The following is a 16,285-nucleotide window of genomic DNA, read 5'->3' as shown; positions in this document are numbered from 1 at the left end:
GTATATATATCTGAGTGATCTCTGCAATAAAGGAATAACTGTCATTCTGTCTCTGGCATTTTGCACTATCTCTCAATCACGTTACCACTGCGCATTCTAACAATCTCCACTATGTGCAAGGGTTCCCCTAAATTCTTCTTCTATACAACTTTATAAAATATCATTTCTCATACCTATTTACCATCCATTACCTTTTTTTACACAACTAATAATTAATGTCGTGCACCGAAATCGAGGGAATGGGGTCGGCTGCCACCCCCACATCTGGTAGAGTGGTGTGTACCATGCTACCACCGTAGCTAGTCGGAGAGGGTGTAGGCCTGAAGGTCATTCTCAATAAAAGTTTTATACTCATTAAATACAGTGACACATCATTATATTTGATGATATGATAATATAATTAATAGGAGAGATATAGAGAGAATTTTATGGGAGATGGTAAAACTCTACACATATTAGTTACCTAGTCTAAATCTGACGTAGAGTATTGAAGAGAGTGTATTGAAACTCATCACTGAGAATGGTACCAGAGACGTTGTTGTGAGGTATAGGGAACAACTGAACGGCCGGCAGTGGCAGAGGATGCGGCTGCGTCCGACCTCCTTGCTTTTCGAGAATCCACTGCCTTCGATTCCTAGTTTCCCACGGCAGGGCAGCCTCATCGGATCCCATGAGCCGGCCCACGGGCGCGTGGCGACTAGGGATGGCAACGTGTACAATACCAGCAGCACCGCGTGCGCATGTGGGCCGCCTCCCCGGCATTCGGCAGGCAGCTCGTCCTGCTCTACTGCTTCCTTCCTTCTCCTCCTCCACTCTCCTCTGTCACCGGCTTCCCCCCATCCTGCCCCTCGTGCTCCAGCTCCTCCGGGTCCGGGCCAACCACGCGATGGCGGCGTCCGCCGGGACGGTGTACGAGGCGGACGCGGAGGCCGTCGTGCGCCGGATCACGCCGGCACTCGACCGCGCCAGACACAAGGGCCAGGCAGGTCAGTACCGCCGTCGCCCATCGTGGTCTCCTCACGCGCTCTGCTCTATGTCCCAGTGTGTTTCTTGCGGTCAGGCTGTCGATGCGCGCGGCGTGTTTGATGGAATTCCCTGGTGCTGAGTGGAGCGCTATGAGATGCTGGGCTGGGTTCAGTTGACACTCGACAGGCTGTGGTTCTGAGTGCATCGCTCTGGGATGCGGTTCAGTCGACAGGCTGTTGGTGGTTGTTTTTGGGATGGTGGTTATTGTTCTCGCATGTTGTAAATTGGGGACATGCCTAGTAAAAGTCGCATCAATAGTGGTGATATTTATCCAAATTCGATGTACAATGTTTTGGTTTGGATTGTTGACAATTCCAGCTCAGTAGGCTCAAATCTCAAAACACTTATCTGGAGCTAACTAGGATGTTTTTGCCACTGAAACAAGTTCAGGGGCATTGGTTAGTGTTGAAATTGAAGTCCTTGATCGGTATGTGGGAATGTGATGGAAGATGCTGATGGATATTAAGTGGATACGGTCTGTTCACCCGCCAGTAGGGTCCCAGGTGTGCCTTGCTTGTTGTGATCTAATCAGTGTTAGATTATCTCCAGCAGTTTACCTATACCCATCCCTATATTCAAGCTCCGCTCTGCAAACAGCAACATTGCAAACAATGTTTTGTTTGACCATCCGAGTGAACTACTGGACATGGTCCAGGGTTGGGAAACCTGTGGCAGCTTGTTACTGGCTTTGGAGTTGTCACATATAGAAGTAATTTTAAGCTAGAGGTTAGTGTACGAAATATGAGAATATTTACACGAATTTACATTTTTTTGGATATGCAGCACAGCTTATTATTTTTATTTTGTTAATTGCTGAATCTTAATTTTGCTGTGTGTCAAATGAAACTTCTGTTATTATTGAAAGTTGCTTATGTTATGTATGATTATGTCCTCAGGGAAGATAGCAGTAATCGGAGGATGTCGTGAGTACACTGGAGCTCCTTATTTTGCCGCTATCTCTGCCTTGAAAGTTGTCAGTATCATCTAGAACTTTCATCACTTCAAACTATCATTGCCAATATTTCACATCGTGTCTTTCAGGGTGCAGATCTTTCACATGTTTTCTGCACGAAAGATGCTGCTACAGTAATTAAGAGCTATAGCCCTGAACTAATTGTACATCCAATATTAGAAGAATCTTACAGTGTAAGGTAACTGAAGTTTCTTTATTAATGTTAACTGAAGTTTTGTTTATGTTTGCAATCTCACGAAGCAGCATTTTAATGTTTATAAGGATGTCATTCTGTAAATTTTCTTGGCAGGGTTGATGAACGAGCATCTGTTTCTTCTAAGATTCTTACGGAAGTTGCAAAGTGGATGGAGCGCTTTGATTGCATTGTTGTTGGTCCTGGCCTTGGAAGGGACCCCTTTCTTCTGGTTAGTTTGCTGTTTTAAAGAATATAATATGTACCTCAGTCCTATTGATTGTTATTGGTTGCTTCCAGCACAGCAATTTAGATATACTCCCGCGGGTTCTAAAATTCTTGACGTTTTGGACATAATCTCACATACCAAGGAGTCATTAATTATAGTGTACATTTCTTGTTCTACCATATTAAACAGTTTTATGTACTACTTGCAATCACAGCATTATCTTAGTTCATTTGGTTACAGCTGCCATGCTCAAAGGCAGAGCTCTCTGGTTCGACGCCATGCGTTGCCTTTTTTTAATCTATTTTTTTCATGCAAAAACACCTGCATGCAACTGGTTGTTTAATGCGCAGTATTGAAAGCAAGCAGCCGTTTAATGCATGCGCACTTGCGCAGTGTTGGAAGCAAGCAGCCTTGAACGGACGTACAAGGGTAAAAACGTCTAAAGTTACATGCAAAAGCTAAAACGTCAAATATTACCATCCCCAGCTTAAACGCCTCTAACATCAATAATTTTGGAACCGGAGGGAGTAGTTACTTTGTTCAGGGTTGCCCCCCCCCCCCCCCAAAAAAAATGTGTTCACGTCCGTTTCTGCTTTTGTTTAAAATATGTAATTTTGTCTGACCAGCTTAATTGTTCACATCTTCAATGAAGTCAAGAACCAAGTTTGACTCCTGGCAAAAGGATAGAAAAGGGAGAAGAAAAGATCAACTAATTTGATAATATTTTCTATAGTTGTACAAGGAATATAATGTAACTAAATTTGAGAAGTATTCTTTTGACTCTAAGCACATATGAATAAGTTAGGCTGGCTAAGTTGTGGCAAAAACTAGTCTGGCTACTAAAACTATGGTTGGCTAAGGTCAGATGTGGACATGCGGGAACCTCTAGTTGCAATCCAAACAAGCTAATTGTTTCATTTTGGATTCTTTCCTCAATTCCCCCTATAAGTGTTATTTTGTAATTTTCTGTTGGTTTAGACTGTAGAAACAGTCTTGTTACAGAAGTAATATCAGGATCCATACTTCTAATATCTCCTCAACTTATCTTATTTGTAGGAATGTGTGAGTAATATCATGAGGCACGCACGACAGGCTAATATTCCAACTGTTGTGGATGGGGTAATACATGGAGTTATTTATTTGTTCTTTTTTCTTTAGCTTCAGTTATGAGTCATTTAAACTCAGTGTGTCTGCTTTTCAGGATGGCCTATTTCTTGTAAACAATAACCTTAATCTTGTTGAAGGAAACCCTCTTGCCATTTTAACACCAAATGTCTATGAGTACAAGCGTCTTGTTCAGAAGGTTCTTAACTGTGACGTAGATGAGGAAAGTGCTTCTGAGCAGCTAATCGCACTTTGCCAAAAGTAAGAACACATTATTGTTACTTTTTTCAAACTGTTTTTCATCATTTGTGATGTAACTAATGTTTTCTGATTATTATTTTTGTCTAGAATTGGTGATGTAACAATAATGCAGAAAGGAAAAGCTGATGTCATCAGTGACGGTAAAACAGGTATATTAGTAAATTCTAAAAAGGCTCTGCTCAGATGCCTTAGCTTCACTTTTGTTATAATTTTGGCTTATTCCCTGACTATCTTTTTTTTATTTTGAGCTAATACATATGTTGTTTTCATGTTTCTGAAATCTGAAGTTACACAAGTGAGTACTTTTGGTTCCCCAAGACGGTGTGGTGGTCAAGGTGACATCCTTTCTGGAAGGTCTGTTATGGTGTTACCTTCTCGGTGCTGATTACCATGTCCCTCCTCTAATGCATTGGATAGTTTTATACCATTGCATTAAATAATTAAAGAGGTGGATAAAACAAAAATGTACACAACGAAATTACACCGGCAACACACCACATGCATGCTGGTGCATGGGCACATTACAATAGGCATTGATGCATTGGATAGTTTTATACCATTGCTATTTGGTTCACGTATTTGTAACGTGAACAGTAACTAATAACGTTAAATCATGTTTATTTAAGTCCAACCGTTATCAAATACTTCACTAGAAACTAATAACAACCTATTCAAATTTGGTTCACTAGAAATTTCGTGAACCAAACAGCACCTTAACAGTAACTTTGGTTGTTTCCTATCACTATTTGCTGGTGGCAGTGTGGCAGTATTTGCATCATGGGCACGACACTTTGTCTTGACAAACGAAGAACCTACAGAGAAAAGGTAACGCTGGATAACCTTCCCTTTCACAGAATGGAAACCCGGGAGATTCAATTTGGTTTTGTTTCAACGCAGAGTTAATCCTATGACCCTTGGGTGCATAGCTGCCTCCCTTCTACTCCGGAAAGCTGCGTCACATGCTTTTGAGAAGAACAAGAGATCGACTGTCACCTCTGATATCATTGAGTTCTTGGGCAAAAGGTCTGTGTGCCTGCACAGCGTCTTGAACGATCTGTGCTCAAGTTCTTCGTTCTGATGTGCTGCTCCATCTTTTTTTTTTTACCTTGCAGCTTGGAAGATATCTGCCCTGCCGAGCACTAGCTCCTGCCAGTAATTGTAGTCATGCACGCGGAAGCCTAATAATGTTTATATGTCTGTTGAACAGGGTGTTACCATGCCTAATTCTAATGTTGCCCAGTGATGTTGAGAACTGTGCAGTAGAAGCGTAAGATTGAAACTGGGGAACGACGACTAGAATTCTGAACACATGTTTCTAGTCGCCTAGGACTATCCGTCTTCTTCTCGACAACACTATCACTATATATAAACTTGACCTTAGGATTAGTACTGCTATTGGTGCTAGTAGTTTATTTGAATTGAAGTAATTTGCGTAGGTTCTGAGCGAGAATTGCCTTAAGCTTGCCCAGCTACACACACCCCAAGAAACTTGCTAACGCCAGTGAGCCGATCTTGCTTACCCACGGCAGCAAGAGGAAAACTTGCTTGCACGAGCTTCCAGGTGAATAGCAAGCCATCCAACACGCCTTCGCTCGCTTCATTTCCTTGCCGGCGAGGAGGCAAGTATTCTGAACGGAACCAAAGACACTTAGGCCAGGGCCCTTATTGGAAGTGTAGTATTTTTGAAACAATACTATGGTATTTGACAATACTATAGTATTGTAACTTAAAAGTTGTTTGGATTGTACAGACAAAGTATAGTTTTAAATACCATGGTTTATCCAAAACCGTGGTATTTTTGGAAACTCCACTCATGACCTCAGTTTTCTCTCTTTCCTCTATAAATACTTTGTTTTTCCAATGGAATCAAATATATCTCGGTTTTGAGCAATACTGTGATAAAGTATACCATAGTATTTGTGTCATGTACAATTGTAAACTATGATACCTCAAAACTATAGTATTTCAAAACTGTATTTTCAAACAGGCCCTGAAAGTCTAGTATTTTTACAGTTCTAAAGCAATACTATGGTACGGGAAATCAAAAGGTGTTTGGTTGGTAGAGGCAAAACATAATTTTAAATATCATGGTTTACCTAAAACTATGGTATTTTGGAGTATTGATCCTAAGTTTTCTTCCCTTCTCTCTATATATACTATGATTTTCTAATGGAACCAAACATATCTTAGTTTTGAGCAATACTGTGATTTTACTGTAGTAAAGTAATACTGTACTATATGTGTCATGTATAATTATGAATTATGGTATTTTAAAACTACAGTGTTTTAAAACTGTATTACCAAACAGATCCTAAGGCTGTGTTTGGTAACATGGTATTTTCGTGATTCTAAGGTAATAATGTAGTATTTTAGAATACTATAATGTCGGTGTTTCGACCCCGGGGGGTCCCTGGATCGACGAGTAAATTGTCGCTGCGTGTCCCAGCCCAGATGGGTCGGCGCGAGACGGGACACAAAGAGGGGAAAACCGCGGCTTCGTGTTGTCCTGCGCCCAGGGTGGATGCGCTTGCAATAGGGGGTTACAAGCGTTCGCGAGGGAGAGGGAGAGAGCCTGTCCGCCAGCCCGTCCTCCCGCGCGGCCACCTCTCTGTACGAGGGCCCTGGACCTTCTTTTTATAGATGTAAGGAGAGGGTCCAGGTGTACAATGGGGGGTATAGCAATATGCTAACGTGTCTGGCAGAGAGGAGCCAGAGCCCTATGTACATGCCGACGTGGCTGTCGGAGAGGTGCTAGTGCCCTGTGCATGTGATGTCGTGGCCGTCGGAGGAGCGCTTGAGACCTGTAGAAGCACAGCTGTCGGGGCTGTTGGGACCTTGCTGACGTCTCTTTGCTTCCGTAGGGGGCTGAGAACCGCCATCGTCATGGGAGCACGCGGGGTGCCATCATTACTTGTTTACCGAGGCGAGCCAGATGGGACGCTGGTCTTGTTCCCCGTAGCCTGAGCTAGCTAGGGGTAGGGTAATAATGTACCCCCCTATAGCGTGGTCGGTCCGAGCCCAAGGTCGGGCGAGGCGGAGACTCCTCCGAGGTCGAGGTTGAGGCCGAGCCCTGGGGTCGGGCGAGGCGGAGACCGTCTTCCGAGGTCGAGGTTGAGGCCGAGCCCTGGGGTCGGGCGGGGCGGAGACCGTCTTCCGAGGTCGAGGTTGATGCCGAGCCCTGGGGTCGGGCGAGGCGGAGACCGTCTTCCGAGGTCGAGGTTGAGGCCGAGCCCCGGGGTCAGGCGAGGCGGAACTTCCTATGGCGCCTGAGGCTGGACTCGGCGGCTGTCAGCCTCACCCTGGCGGGTGGCACAGCAGTCGGAGCAGGGCAGGCGGCGCTGTTTTTCTGTCAGGTCAGTCAGTGGAGGGGCGAAGTGACTGTGGTCACTTCGGCCCTGCCGACTGAGGAACGCGCGTCAAGATAAGGTGTCAGGCGATCCTTGCATTGAATGCTCCTGCGATACGGTCGGTTGGCGAGGCGATCTGGCCAAGGTTGCTTCACTGCGAAGCCTGCCCGAGCTGGGCCTCGGGCGAGTCGAAGGTGCGCCCGTTGCTTGAGGAGGCCCTCGGGCGAGGCATGAATCCGCCTGGGTCTACTGTTCCTGCCCGAGGCTGGGCTCGGGCGAGGCGAGATCGTGTCCCTTGAGTGGACGGAGCCTTGACCTGAATTGCGCCCATCAGGCTTTTGCAGCTTGTGCTGATGGTGATTACCAGCCGAGTTTAGGAGTCTTGGGGTACCCCTAATTATGGTCCCTGACAGTAGCCCCCGAGCCTCAAAGGGAGTGTTGGTACTCGCTTGGAGGCTTTGTCGCACTTTTTTGCAAGGGGACCGGCCTTTCTCGGTTACATTTTGTTCTAGTGGGTGCGCGCGAGCGCACCCGCTGGGTGTAGCCCCCAAGGCCTCGGAGGAGTGGTTTGACTCCTCCGAGGTCTTAATGCCTTTCGTGGTGCCTCGGCCGGTCTGGTTGTTCCCTCATGCGATCTGATCGTAGCCCGGGTGCATGGTCAGGTTCCGAGTTCTCGGGCTGGTATGTTGACGCTGTCAACGGTTTGGCCGGAGCCGGGTTTGCGAGAGCAGCCCCTGAGCCTCTGCACAGAGCGAGAGGACGGTCAAGGACTAACTCGACTTTTATCATACGCCCCTTCGTCGCCTTTCCGCAAGGAGGAGGGGGGGAAAGCGTCATGTTGCCCTCGGAGGGCGCCGAACATGGTGTCTCCAGTGAGTTGCTAACGGGTGATCCGAGTGGACGCCCGTGCCCCGTTCAATAAGGGTCGGCTAGTGGCCCAGAGGCGCGCTCCAAAAGTACCTGCAGGTGATTTTCCGGACCCGGTCCCGTTTGATAGGGTCCGAGGGCTCGATGCCTCCCTCTGATGGGATTCCGTTACAGAATCGTTCCTGCCGGTCTCGGAAATGTCCTAGGGTACCTCGGGAGCGTAGCCCGAGCCTCGGCCATGTATCGGACGTACCCAGAGTCATCCCTCGCTCTGCGCGTTCTGGGGCGGCTGTCGAACCCTTCGGGGGGCCAGCCTGCGAACCCCTGATCAGTAGTGGGCGCGGAGCCCGAGTGGTCTGAGGCGGCTGTCGAACCCTTCCGAGGGGCCAGCCTTTGAACCTCTGATCAGTAATGAGCCTGAAGCCCGAGTGCTCTGGGGCGGCTGTCGAACCCTTCCGAGGGGCCAGCCTTCGAACCCCTGATCAGTAGGAGGGCTCGGGGCCCGCTTCCTTCGCGGAGAAGGATCCCTTTCGAAGTATCCCCTTTCCTGGTCCCTGTAGCAAGAGAGAGAAAGGGGAAGAGGAAAAGGATACAAAATTAAACGATGTGGCGCACCTTTTTTGACGCGGTCATCATGGCGGGGGTGAAACGTCGCCCGCTTCGCCTGCCAAAGGTGTCGCCTGCCCTGCCGCGAAGTTAATGCGACAGGACGGGTGGTTTGCGGGGCAGCCGTTGCGCGAGCCGTTCGAGGGACGGATCACGGGCGCGTTGTCTTCACGCCGTGGGAGAGGGCTCCCCTGCTGCTCCAGGAGGGGATGTGAGCCTGCAGACGATTTGACTGCTGCCTCCGCCCGCCTGCTGCTGCCATTACTGTCGGCCCACTTTTGGCCATATCGACCGTCGCGCCTTCTCCCGCGGCTGACTGTCCTGTGACCGATGTGCTTGGTTGGCACTGCTGGGCCATGCGCAGGGTCGCCTCGAGTCGCGGCACCAGTTCCACAGTCGAGAAACCGCGGTATTGGCGCAAGTGGCGGTGCAGTTTTTCGCACGTAGCAACCGGTGCGCCGGTTACATGACGTGTGGACCTGGGACTCCATGCTGGACGCGTCGAAGTTGAAAGGGTGCATCCCCGTGGTGCAGTTGCGCGCCGCCTGCATGGCGGTCCGCCCTTCCACCCGCTGGTTTCGGCGAGGATGGAGGAGTGCTCGTAACCGCTGGGCAGTTACACACTCCGCGTGCGGCGGTTTGGCTGCTTCTGTCCCGGGCCAGCTTGCATGGCGTGTGGGACCTAGCCCCCGTGTCGTAGGGGAAGGACCCTGGAGCACGTTGGTGAAGACTTAGTCCGCGACGCCTGAGGATGCGAGCGGGGAGAGTCGCCTTTAAAAAGGGATCGGCCCCCCCGAGTGCTAGCCATGCCTTCGCACTCTCCTCATGCATTGCATCCTTCCGCCTTCCGAGCCCCCGGATGGGGAGCACCCGTGTTGCTTTTGTCTTGCTGCTGTTGGAGGAGCGCAACTTCGCGGAGGTTGGCACCTTTCAGCCATCGCCCGACTTCAAGGATTTTCATCAGGCAGCCCGACTGCATTCCCTCACCAATGGTCAACCAAGACGGTGACCACTAGTTCGATGGTGGGGAGAAGCAAGCCGGGCTGCGGCCTCTGCCCCGCCCTCAGCTTCAAGGATCTTCATCATCCTTGCTGGGGAGGAGGGCGAGGCGAGCCGGGGCCTGCCTTCGCGTGGGCTGGCGTCCCGCTTCTTCCTCCGGCATCTGGGGGTGGAAACCATCCTCCAGCTCTGCGGAGGAGGCGTCCTCCAGCCATGCCGAGGAAGGCGAACTGCTGCTGTCCAGCCAGGGTGCAGCATTCCGTCCTCTGTCCGGGCGACGGTGGCCAGCCGCACCGGGGGGTCTCACAACACGTCGTACGCCGCGAGGGCGGTACTCGTGTTCTGGGACGGTCCCATTCTCATTTTCGTGGCGAGGACGGGAGTGAGGACCTGCCGCTGCGCTTTGGGGCAGCCGACGCTCGCTGGTGCGGTGTTGGTGGGCAGGTGGACGCCGCCGTCGGTGCTGAGGTGGTGGCAGCCGGAGAAGGTTTCTCCGCCGACGAGATCGTCGGCGCCATCTGCACTCCGGGCCTCTGGCTCTTTGGCTTTAATAGCTGGTTCTCGTCCCCCATGAGGGGACACGAACGAGAGCCTTCCAGCGGTAGCGTTCGCCCTGGGACCATCGCTGCTGCTGCAGAGGTCGCCGGCGAGCCACCCGGAGCTTGTCGTTCCACAGGCCCTCCGATGTGGGGGTTGTTCGTACCCGCGGGAGTGGAACCGGAGTTCCATTTGTAATGGCACCTTGAGTGCCGGTGTGTGTTCATCGTGGTTGTCGAGGCCTGAACATCCAGGTATTTTAGTGTAATACCGGGTTTCTTCTTCATTTTGAGCACTTGGACTCGCCTGTCGGCTTAGCTGAACCGCTTAACCAAGTGTGAGTTGCCCTGTGCGGAAGGTGACGAGTGAGGTATCCGTATCCCGGAGGCGTAGGAGTCCCTCGGCTCGGTCGGCCTTGCCACCCAAGGCTTCTCTTGCTTAGTTAAAGAAACCCTTGGCCGCTCTGCGATGAGCTGGAGGCAGCGGTGTCAGTGTGGACAGAGGCTGAGTCGGCTCGAGAAGAAGCTTCGTCGGCCCAGGAGCAGGTGACTTCCCAGGCCGAGGAGGTGCAGCAGCGGCGGCCGGAGCCTGGCCAGGTCATCCGTGAGCGAGACCATCTTTGGAGTTATGCTGCCGAGGCCGTGAGCCGAGCTGATGTCCTCGGGGGATAGCTGGTTGAGGCTACGGAGCGGCCGGTCGAGGTGCTTGCCCGGGCCGGGACCCTAGAGGAGACCCTAGCGGCGATGGCCCAGGCGCGGTGCTGACATCTTCCTTTGAGGTGGAGATCCTCCACCCGTGTCGTCGTCCGAGGCAGGGCCAGATTCCGCCGAAGGTGGAGACGACGCCGAGGGTGCTGCTACTCCCTCTATTGATGTCTGAACCTGCAGGAACAGTTTGTCTGTAGTGCGCGTATGTTTTTTGCGGCCGCCGGGGCCCAAACATATCATTGTCGTGTTATTAAGCTACGTTTCCTTTCCTCTTGTTTCGAGTATCAGGACTTGTTTGTCGGTAGCAGAATCGCTTATCCGAGCGAGAGTTACTTATCGCGGAAGGTGATGAGTGAGGTATCCGTATCCTGGAGGCGTAGGAGTCCCTCAGCTCGGTCGGCCTCGCCGCTTACGTGTACTCTTACTCGTCCGCAGGATTCTGTTATCAATATAGTCGAGAAGGCACGAAAAATCGTTTTGGCAAAAAAGTTTTCGAGCGTTAAGACTTGTTCGGTCAACAGAATCGCTTATCCGAGCGTGAGTTACTTATCGCGAAAGGTGACGAGTGAGGTATCCATATCCCGGAGGCGTAGGAGTCCCTCGGCTCGGTCGACCTTGCCGCTTACGTGTACTCCATCGTTTCCAGGATACCACAATCGAAGTAGTCGAAAAGCGCGAAAGATGTTCTAGCAGAAAGACTTTTTCTGAGGAAAATTTTGACGTAGAGGGGGTTCCCCCCTTCTAGCCCCCGAGGGAGGGTCGGGCTTTGCCGAGGCAAGGCTAACCCTTCCTTGATGGTTAGACTCTATTTGTGTATGTAAAGAGAACGAGGTATATGAACGACTTGAAAACATCTTAAGGGTAAAAGCGACGTAGCTGTTGGATGTTCCAAGCGTTGCTGTAGACCTCGCCTTGACTGTTGGCCAACTTGTATGTTCCGGGCTTCAAAATCTTTGCGATGATGAACGGCCCTTCCCAGGGAGGAGTGAGCTTGTGGCTCCCTCGGGCGTCTTGTCGTAGCCGAAGTACCAAGTCCCCCACCTGGAGGTCTCGGGACCGAACCCCTCGGGCATGGTAGCGTCGCAGAGACTGCTGATACCGTGCCGAGTGTAGTAAGGCCATGTCCCGAGCCTCTTCCAGCTGGTCCAGCGAGTCTTCTCGGCTAGTCTGGTTGCTTCGGTCGTCGTACACCCTTGTCCTCGGGGAACCGTATTCTAAGTCTGTGGGCAAGATAGCCTCGACCCCATAGACTAGAAAAAACGGCGAGAAGCCCATGGCTCGGCTTGGCGTCGTCCTCAGACTCCAGACCACCGAGGGTAGTTCCTTCATCCATTGCTTGCCGAACTTGTTGAGGTCGTTGTAGATCCTCGGCTTAAGTCCCTGCAGAATCATGCCGTTGACACGCTCTACCTGCCCATTCGTCATGGGGTGAGCTACGGCGGCCCAGTCCACACGGATGTGGTGGTCCTCGCAGAAGTCCAGGAACTTCCTGCCAGTGAACTGGGTGCCGTTGTAGGTGATGATGGAGTTCGGGATCCTAAAGCGATGGATGATGTTGGTGAAGAACGCCACCGCCTGTTCGGACCTGATGCTGTTTAGGGGTCGGACCTCGATCCACTTGGAGAATTTGTCGATAGCGACCAGCAGGTGCGTGAAGCCCCCGGGTGCCTTCTGCAAGGGACCAACGAGGTCCAGACCCCACACAGCAAACGACCAGGTGATGGGTATTGTTTGCAGGGCCTGAGCGGGCAGGTGCGTCTGCCTTGCGTAGAATTGACACCCTTGGCAGGTGCGTACAATCCTAGTGGCGTTGGCCACCACGGTTGGCCAGTAGAAACCTTGTCGGAAGGCGTTTCCAACGAGGGCTCGAGGTGCTGCGTGATGACCGCAAGCCCCCGAGTGTATTTCTTGCAATAGCTCCTGACCTTCGGCGATGGATATGCATCGCTGGAGGATGCTTGAGGGGCTGCAGTGGTAGAGCTCCTTCTCGTCACCCAGCAAGACGAATGACTTGGCGCGCCGCGCCAGTCGCCGAGCTTCGGCTCTATCGAGGGGTAGCTCTCCTCGGTGGAGATATTGCAGGTACGGGGTCTGCCAATTTCGATTAGGCGTGACCCCATTCCGCTCTTCCTCGATGCGCAGTGCCTCACCCTCGACGGCCGAGGGTGTCTCGGGCTGGGCCGAGGCCTCCTCGGGCTGGACCGAGGCCTCCTCGGGCTCGGGCGTGTCGTCGGTCTTGACGAAGGGTTGATGTAGGTCTTGGGAGAAGACGTCCGGGGGAACCGTTGTCCTTCCCGAGGCTATCTTAGCTAGCTCGTCTGCAGTCTCGTTGTAGCGTCGGGCGACATGGTTGAGCTCGAGCCCGTAGAACTTGTCTTCTAGGCGCCGAACCTCGTCGCATTAGGCCTCCATCTTCGGGTCGCGACAGTGGGAGTTCTTCATGACTTGGTCGATGACAAGATGCGAGTCGCCACGAGCGTCGAGGCGTCAAACCCCTAGCTCGATGGAGATGCGCAACCCATTAACCAGAGCCTCGTACTCGGCCACGTTGTTTGATGCCGGGAAATGGAGGCGCAACACGTAGCGGAGGTGCTTCCCGAGGGGTGAGATGAAGAGCAGGCCCGCACCCGCTCCTGTTTTCATCAGCGACCCGTCGAAATACATGGTCCAGAGTTCCGACTGGATCGGAGCTGTCGGAAGCTGGGTGTCGACCCATTCAGCCACAAAGTCCGCCAAGACTTGGGACTTGATGGCCTTCCGAGGAGCGAACGAGATTGTCTCGCCCATGATCTCCACCGCCCACTTTGCAATCCTACCCGAGGCCTCTCGACACTGGATGATCTCCCCCAGGGGGAAGGATGACACCATAGTCACCGGATGCGACTCGAAGTAGTGTCGCAACTTTCGCCGCGTCAGAATTACTGCGTACAGTAGCTTCTGAATTTGCGGGTAGCGGATTTTGGTCTCGGATAGCACTTCGCTGATGAAGTAGACCGGCCTCTGGACGAGCAATGCATGCCCTTCTTCTCGTCTCTCGACCACGATCGCGGCGCTGACCACCTGAGTGGTTGCGGCTACGTAGATCAAGAGGGCTTCTGCCGCAGCGGGGGGCACCAAGATGGGCGCGCTTGTAAGGAGCGCCTTTAGGTTCCCGAGGGCTTCCTCGGCCTCGAGGGTCCAAGTGAAGCGCTCGGTCTTCCTTAAGAGGCGGTACAAGGGCAGGCCTCTTTCGCTGAGGCGCGAGATGAAGCGGCTCAGAGCCGCAAGGCATCCCATGACCCTCTGTACTCTTTTCAAGTCCTTGATAGGCCCCATGTTGGTGACGGTCGCGATTTTCTCCGGGTTGGCCTCGATGCCCAGCTCGGAGATGATGAACCCCAGGAGCATGCCTCGGGGGACTGCGAAGACACACTTCTCGGGATTGAGTTTCACGCCTTTCGCTCTCAGACACTTGAATGTCGTTTCAAGGTCGGAGAGGAGGTCGAAGGCTTTCCTCGTCTTGACTACGATGTCATCGACGTAAGCCTCGACCGTTCGGCCAATGTGCTCTCCGAACATGTGGTTCGTGCACCTTTGGTATATCGCGCCTGCATTCCTCAAACCAAATGGCATAGTAATATAGCAGTACATGCCAAAAGGTGTGATGAAAGAAGTCGCGAGCTGGTCGGACTCTTTCATCCTGATTTGGTGATACCCTGAGTAGGCATCGAGGAAAGACAGGGTTTCGCACCCAGCAGTGGAATCCACGATTTGATTGATGCGAGGCAGAGGGTAGGGAACCTTCAGACATGCTTTGTTTAGACCAGTGTAGTCTACACACATCCTCCACTTCCCACCTTTCTTTTTCACAAGCACAGGGTTGGCTAGCCATTCAGGATGGAATACCTCTTTGATGAACCCTGCAGCCATCAGCTTGTGGATCTCCTCGCCTATGGCTCTGCGCTTTTCTTCGTCAAATCGGCGCAGAGGCTGCTTCATGGGTCGGGCTCCAGCTCGGATATCCAGCGAGTGCTCGGCGACATCCCTCGGTATGCCAGGCATGTCCGAGGGACTCCACGGAAAAACTTCGGCGTTCGCGCGGAGAAAGTCGACGAGCACTGCTTCCTATTTGGGGTCGAGCTCGGAGCCGATCCGGACTTGCTTGGAGGCGTCGTTGCTGGGGTCGAGAGGGACGAACTTAACCGCCTCTGCTGGTTCGAAGTTGCCGGTGTGGCGCTTCGCATCTGGCACCTCCTTGGAGAGGCACTCCAGGTCGGCGATGAGGGCCTCGGATTAGGCGAGGGCCTCAGCGTACTCCATGCACTCCACGTCGCATTCGTACGCGTGTCGGTACGTGGATCCGACGGTGATGACCCCGTCGGGGCCCGACATCTTGAGCTTGAGGTAGGTGTAGTTGGGGACGGCCATGAACTTGGCGTAGCATGGTCTCCCCAGCACTGCGTGGTAGGTTCCTCGGAACCTGACCACCTCGAACGTGAGGGTTTTCTTTCGGAAGTTGGAGGGAGTCCCGAAGTAGACGGGCAGATCGAGCTGTCCAAGGGGCTGGACGCGCTTCCCGGGGATGATCCTGTGAAAGGGCGCCGCACCGGCCCAGATCGTGGACAGGTCGATCTGCAAGAGCCCGAGGGTCTCTGCGTAGATGATGTTGAGGCTGCTGCCTCCGTCCATGAGGACTTTGGTGAGCCTGACGTTGCCGATGATGGGGTCGACAATGAGAGGGTACTTTCCTGGGCTCGGCACGCGGTCGGGGTGGTCGCCTTGGTCGAAGGTGATGGGCTTGTCGGACCAGTCTAGGTAGACTGGTGCCGCCACCTTCACCGAGCAGACCTCCCGGCGCTCCTGCTTGCGGTGCCAAGCCGAGGCGTTCGCCACTTGCCCCTCATAAATCATGAAACAGTCGTGGACCTCGATGAACTCCTCTGCCTTGTTGCCCTCCTTCTTGTCGTTGTCGTGGCCTCTGCCACCTTCCGCCGGGGTCCCGGCCTTATGGAAGTAGCGCCGAAGCATGGCACACTCCTCAAGGGTGTGCTTGACGGGACCCTGATGATAGGGGCACGACTCTTTGAGCATCTTGTCGAACAGGTTGGCCCCTCCGGGAGACTTCCGAGGGTTCCTGTGCTCGGCGGCGGCGACAAGATCTGCGTCGGCAGCGTCGCGTTTTGTTTGCGACTTCTTCTTGGCCTTCTTCTTCGTGCCGCGCTGGGCGGACGCCTCGGGGATGTCTTCCTGCTGGCGCCCCTGAGGCTGCTTGTCCTTCCGGAAGATGACCTCGACCGCCTCCTGACCAGAGGTGAACTTGGTGGCGATGTCCATCAGCTCGCTCGCCCTGGTGGGAGTCTTGTGACCCAGCTTGCTCACCAGGTCGTGGCAAGTGGTGCCGGCGAGGAACGCGCCGATGACATCTGAGTCAGTGATGTTGGACAGCTCGATGCGCTGCTTCGAAAATCGCCGGATGTA

The 16,285-nt window shown here is 52.7% G+C and overlaps 1 protein-coding gene across 1 annotated transcript; it reads left to right on the top strand.

The window, feature by feature from the left end:
• The first annotated feature begins 585 nt into the window (after window positions 1–585).
• On the top strand, window positions 586–5,211 carry LOC100216749 (ATP-dependent (S)-NAD(P)H-hydrate dehydratase). Its single transcript, NM_001143152.1, has 11 exons — window positions 586–986; window positions 1,923–1,999; window positions 2,068–2,177; window positions 2,289–2,403; window positions 3,457–3,519; window positions 3,602–3,765; window positions 3,853–3,914; window positions 4,053–4,119; window positions 4,525–4,590; window positions 4,663–4,788; window positions 4,878–5,211. Exons 1-11 carry the CDS (start codon window positions 671–673, stop codon window positions 4,906–4,908), a joined length of 1,197 nt encoding a protein of 398 aa, NP_001136624.1. The 5' UTR covers window positions 586–670; the 3' UTR covers window positions 4,909–5,211.
• Window positions 5,212–16,285: the final 11,074 nt, after the last annotated feature.

This window comes from Zea mays, chromosome 4 (genome assembly GCF_902167145.1).
Source record: "Zea mays cultivar B73 chromosome 4, Zm-B73-REFERENCE-NAM-5.0, whole genome shotgun sequence".
NCBI classification, from domain to species: Eukaryota; Viridiplantae; Streptophyta; class Magnoliopsida; order Poales; family Poaceae; genus Zea; species Zea mays.
This window is presented reverse-complemented; position numbering and strand designations above follow the sequence as displayed.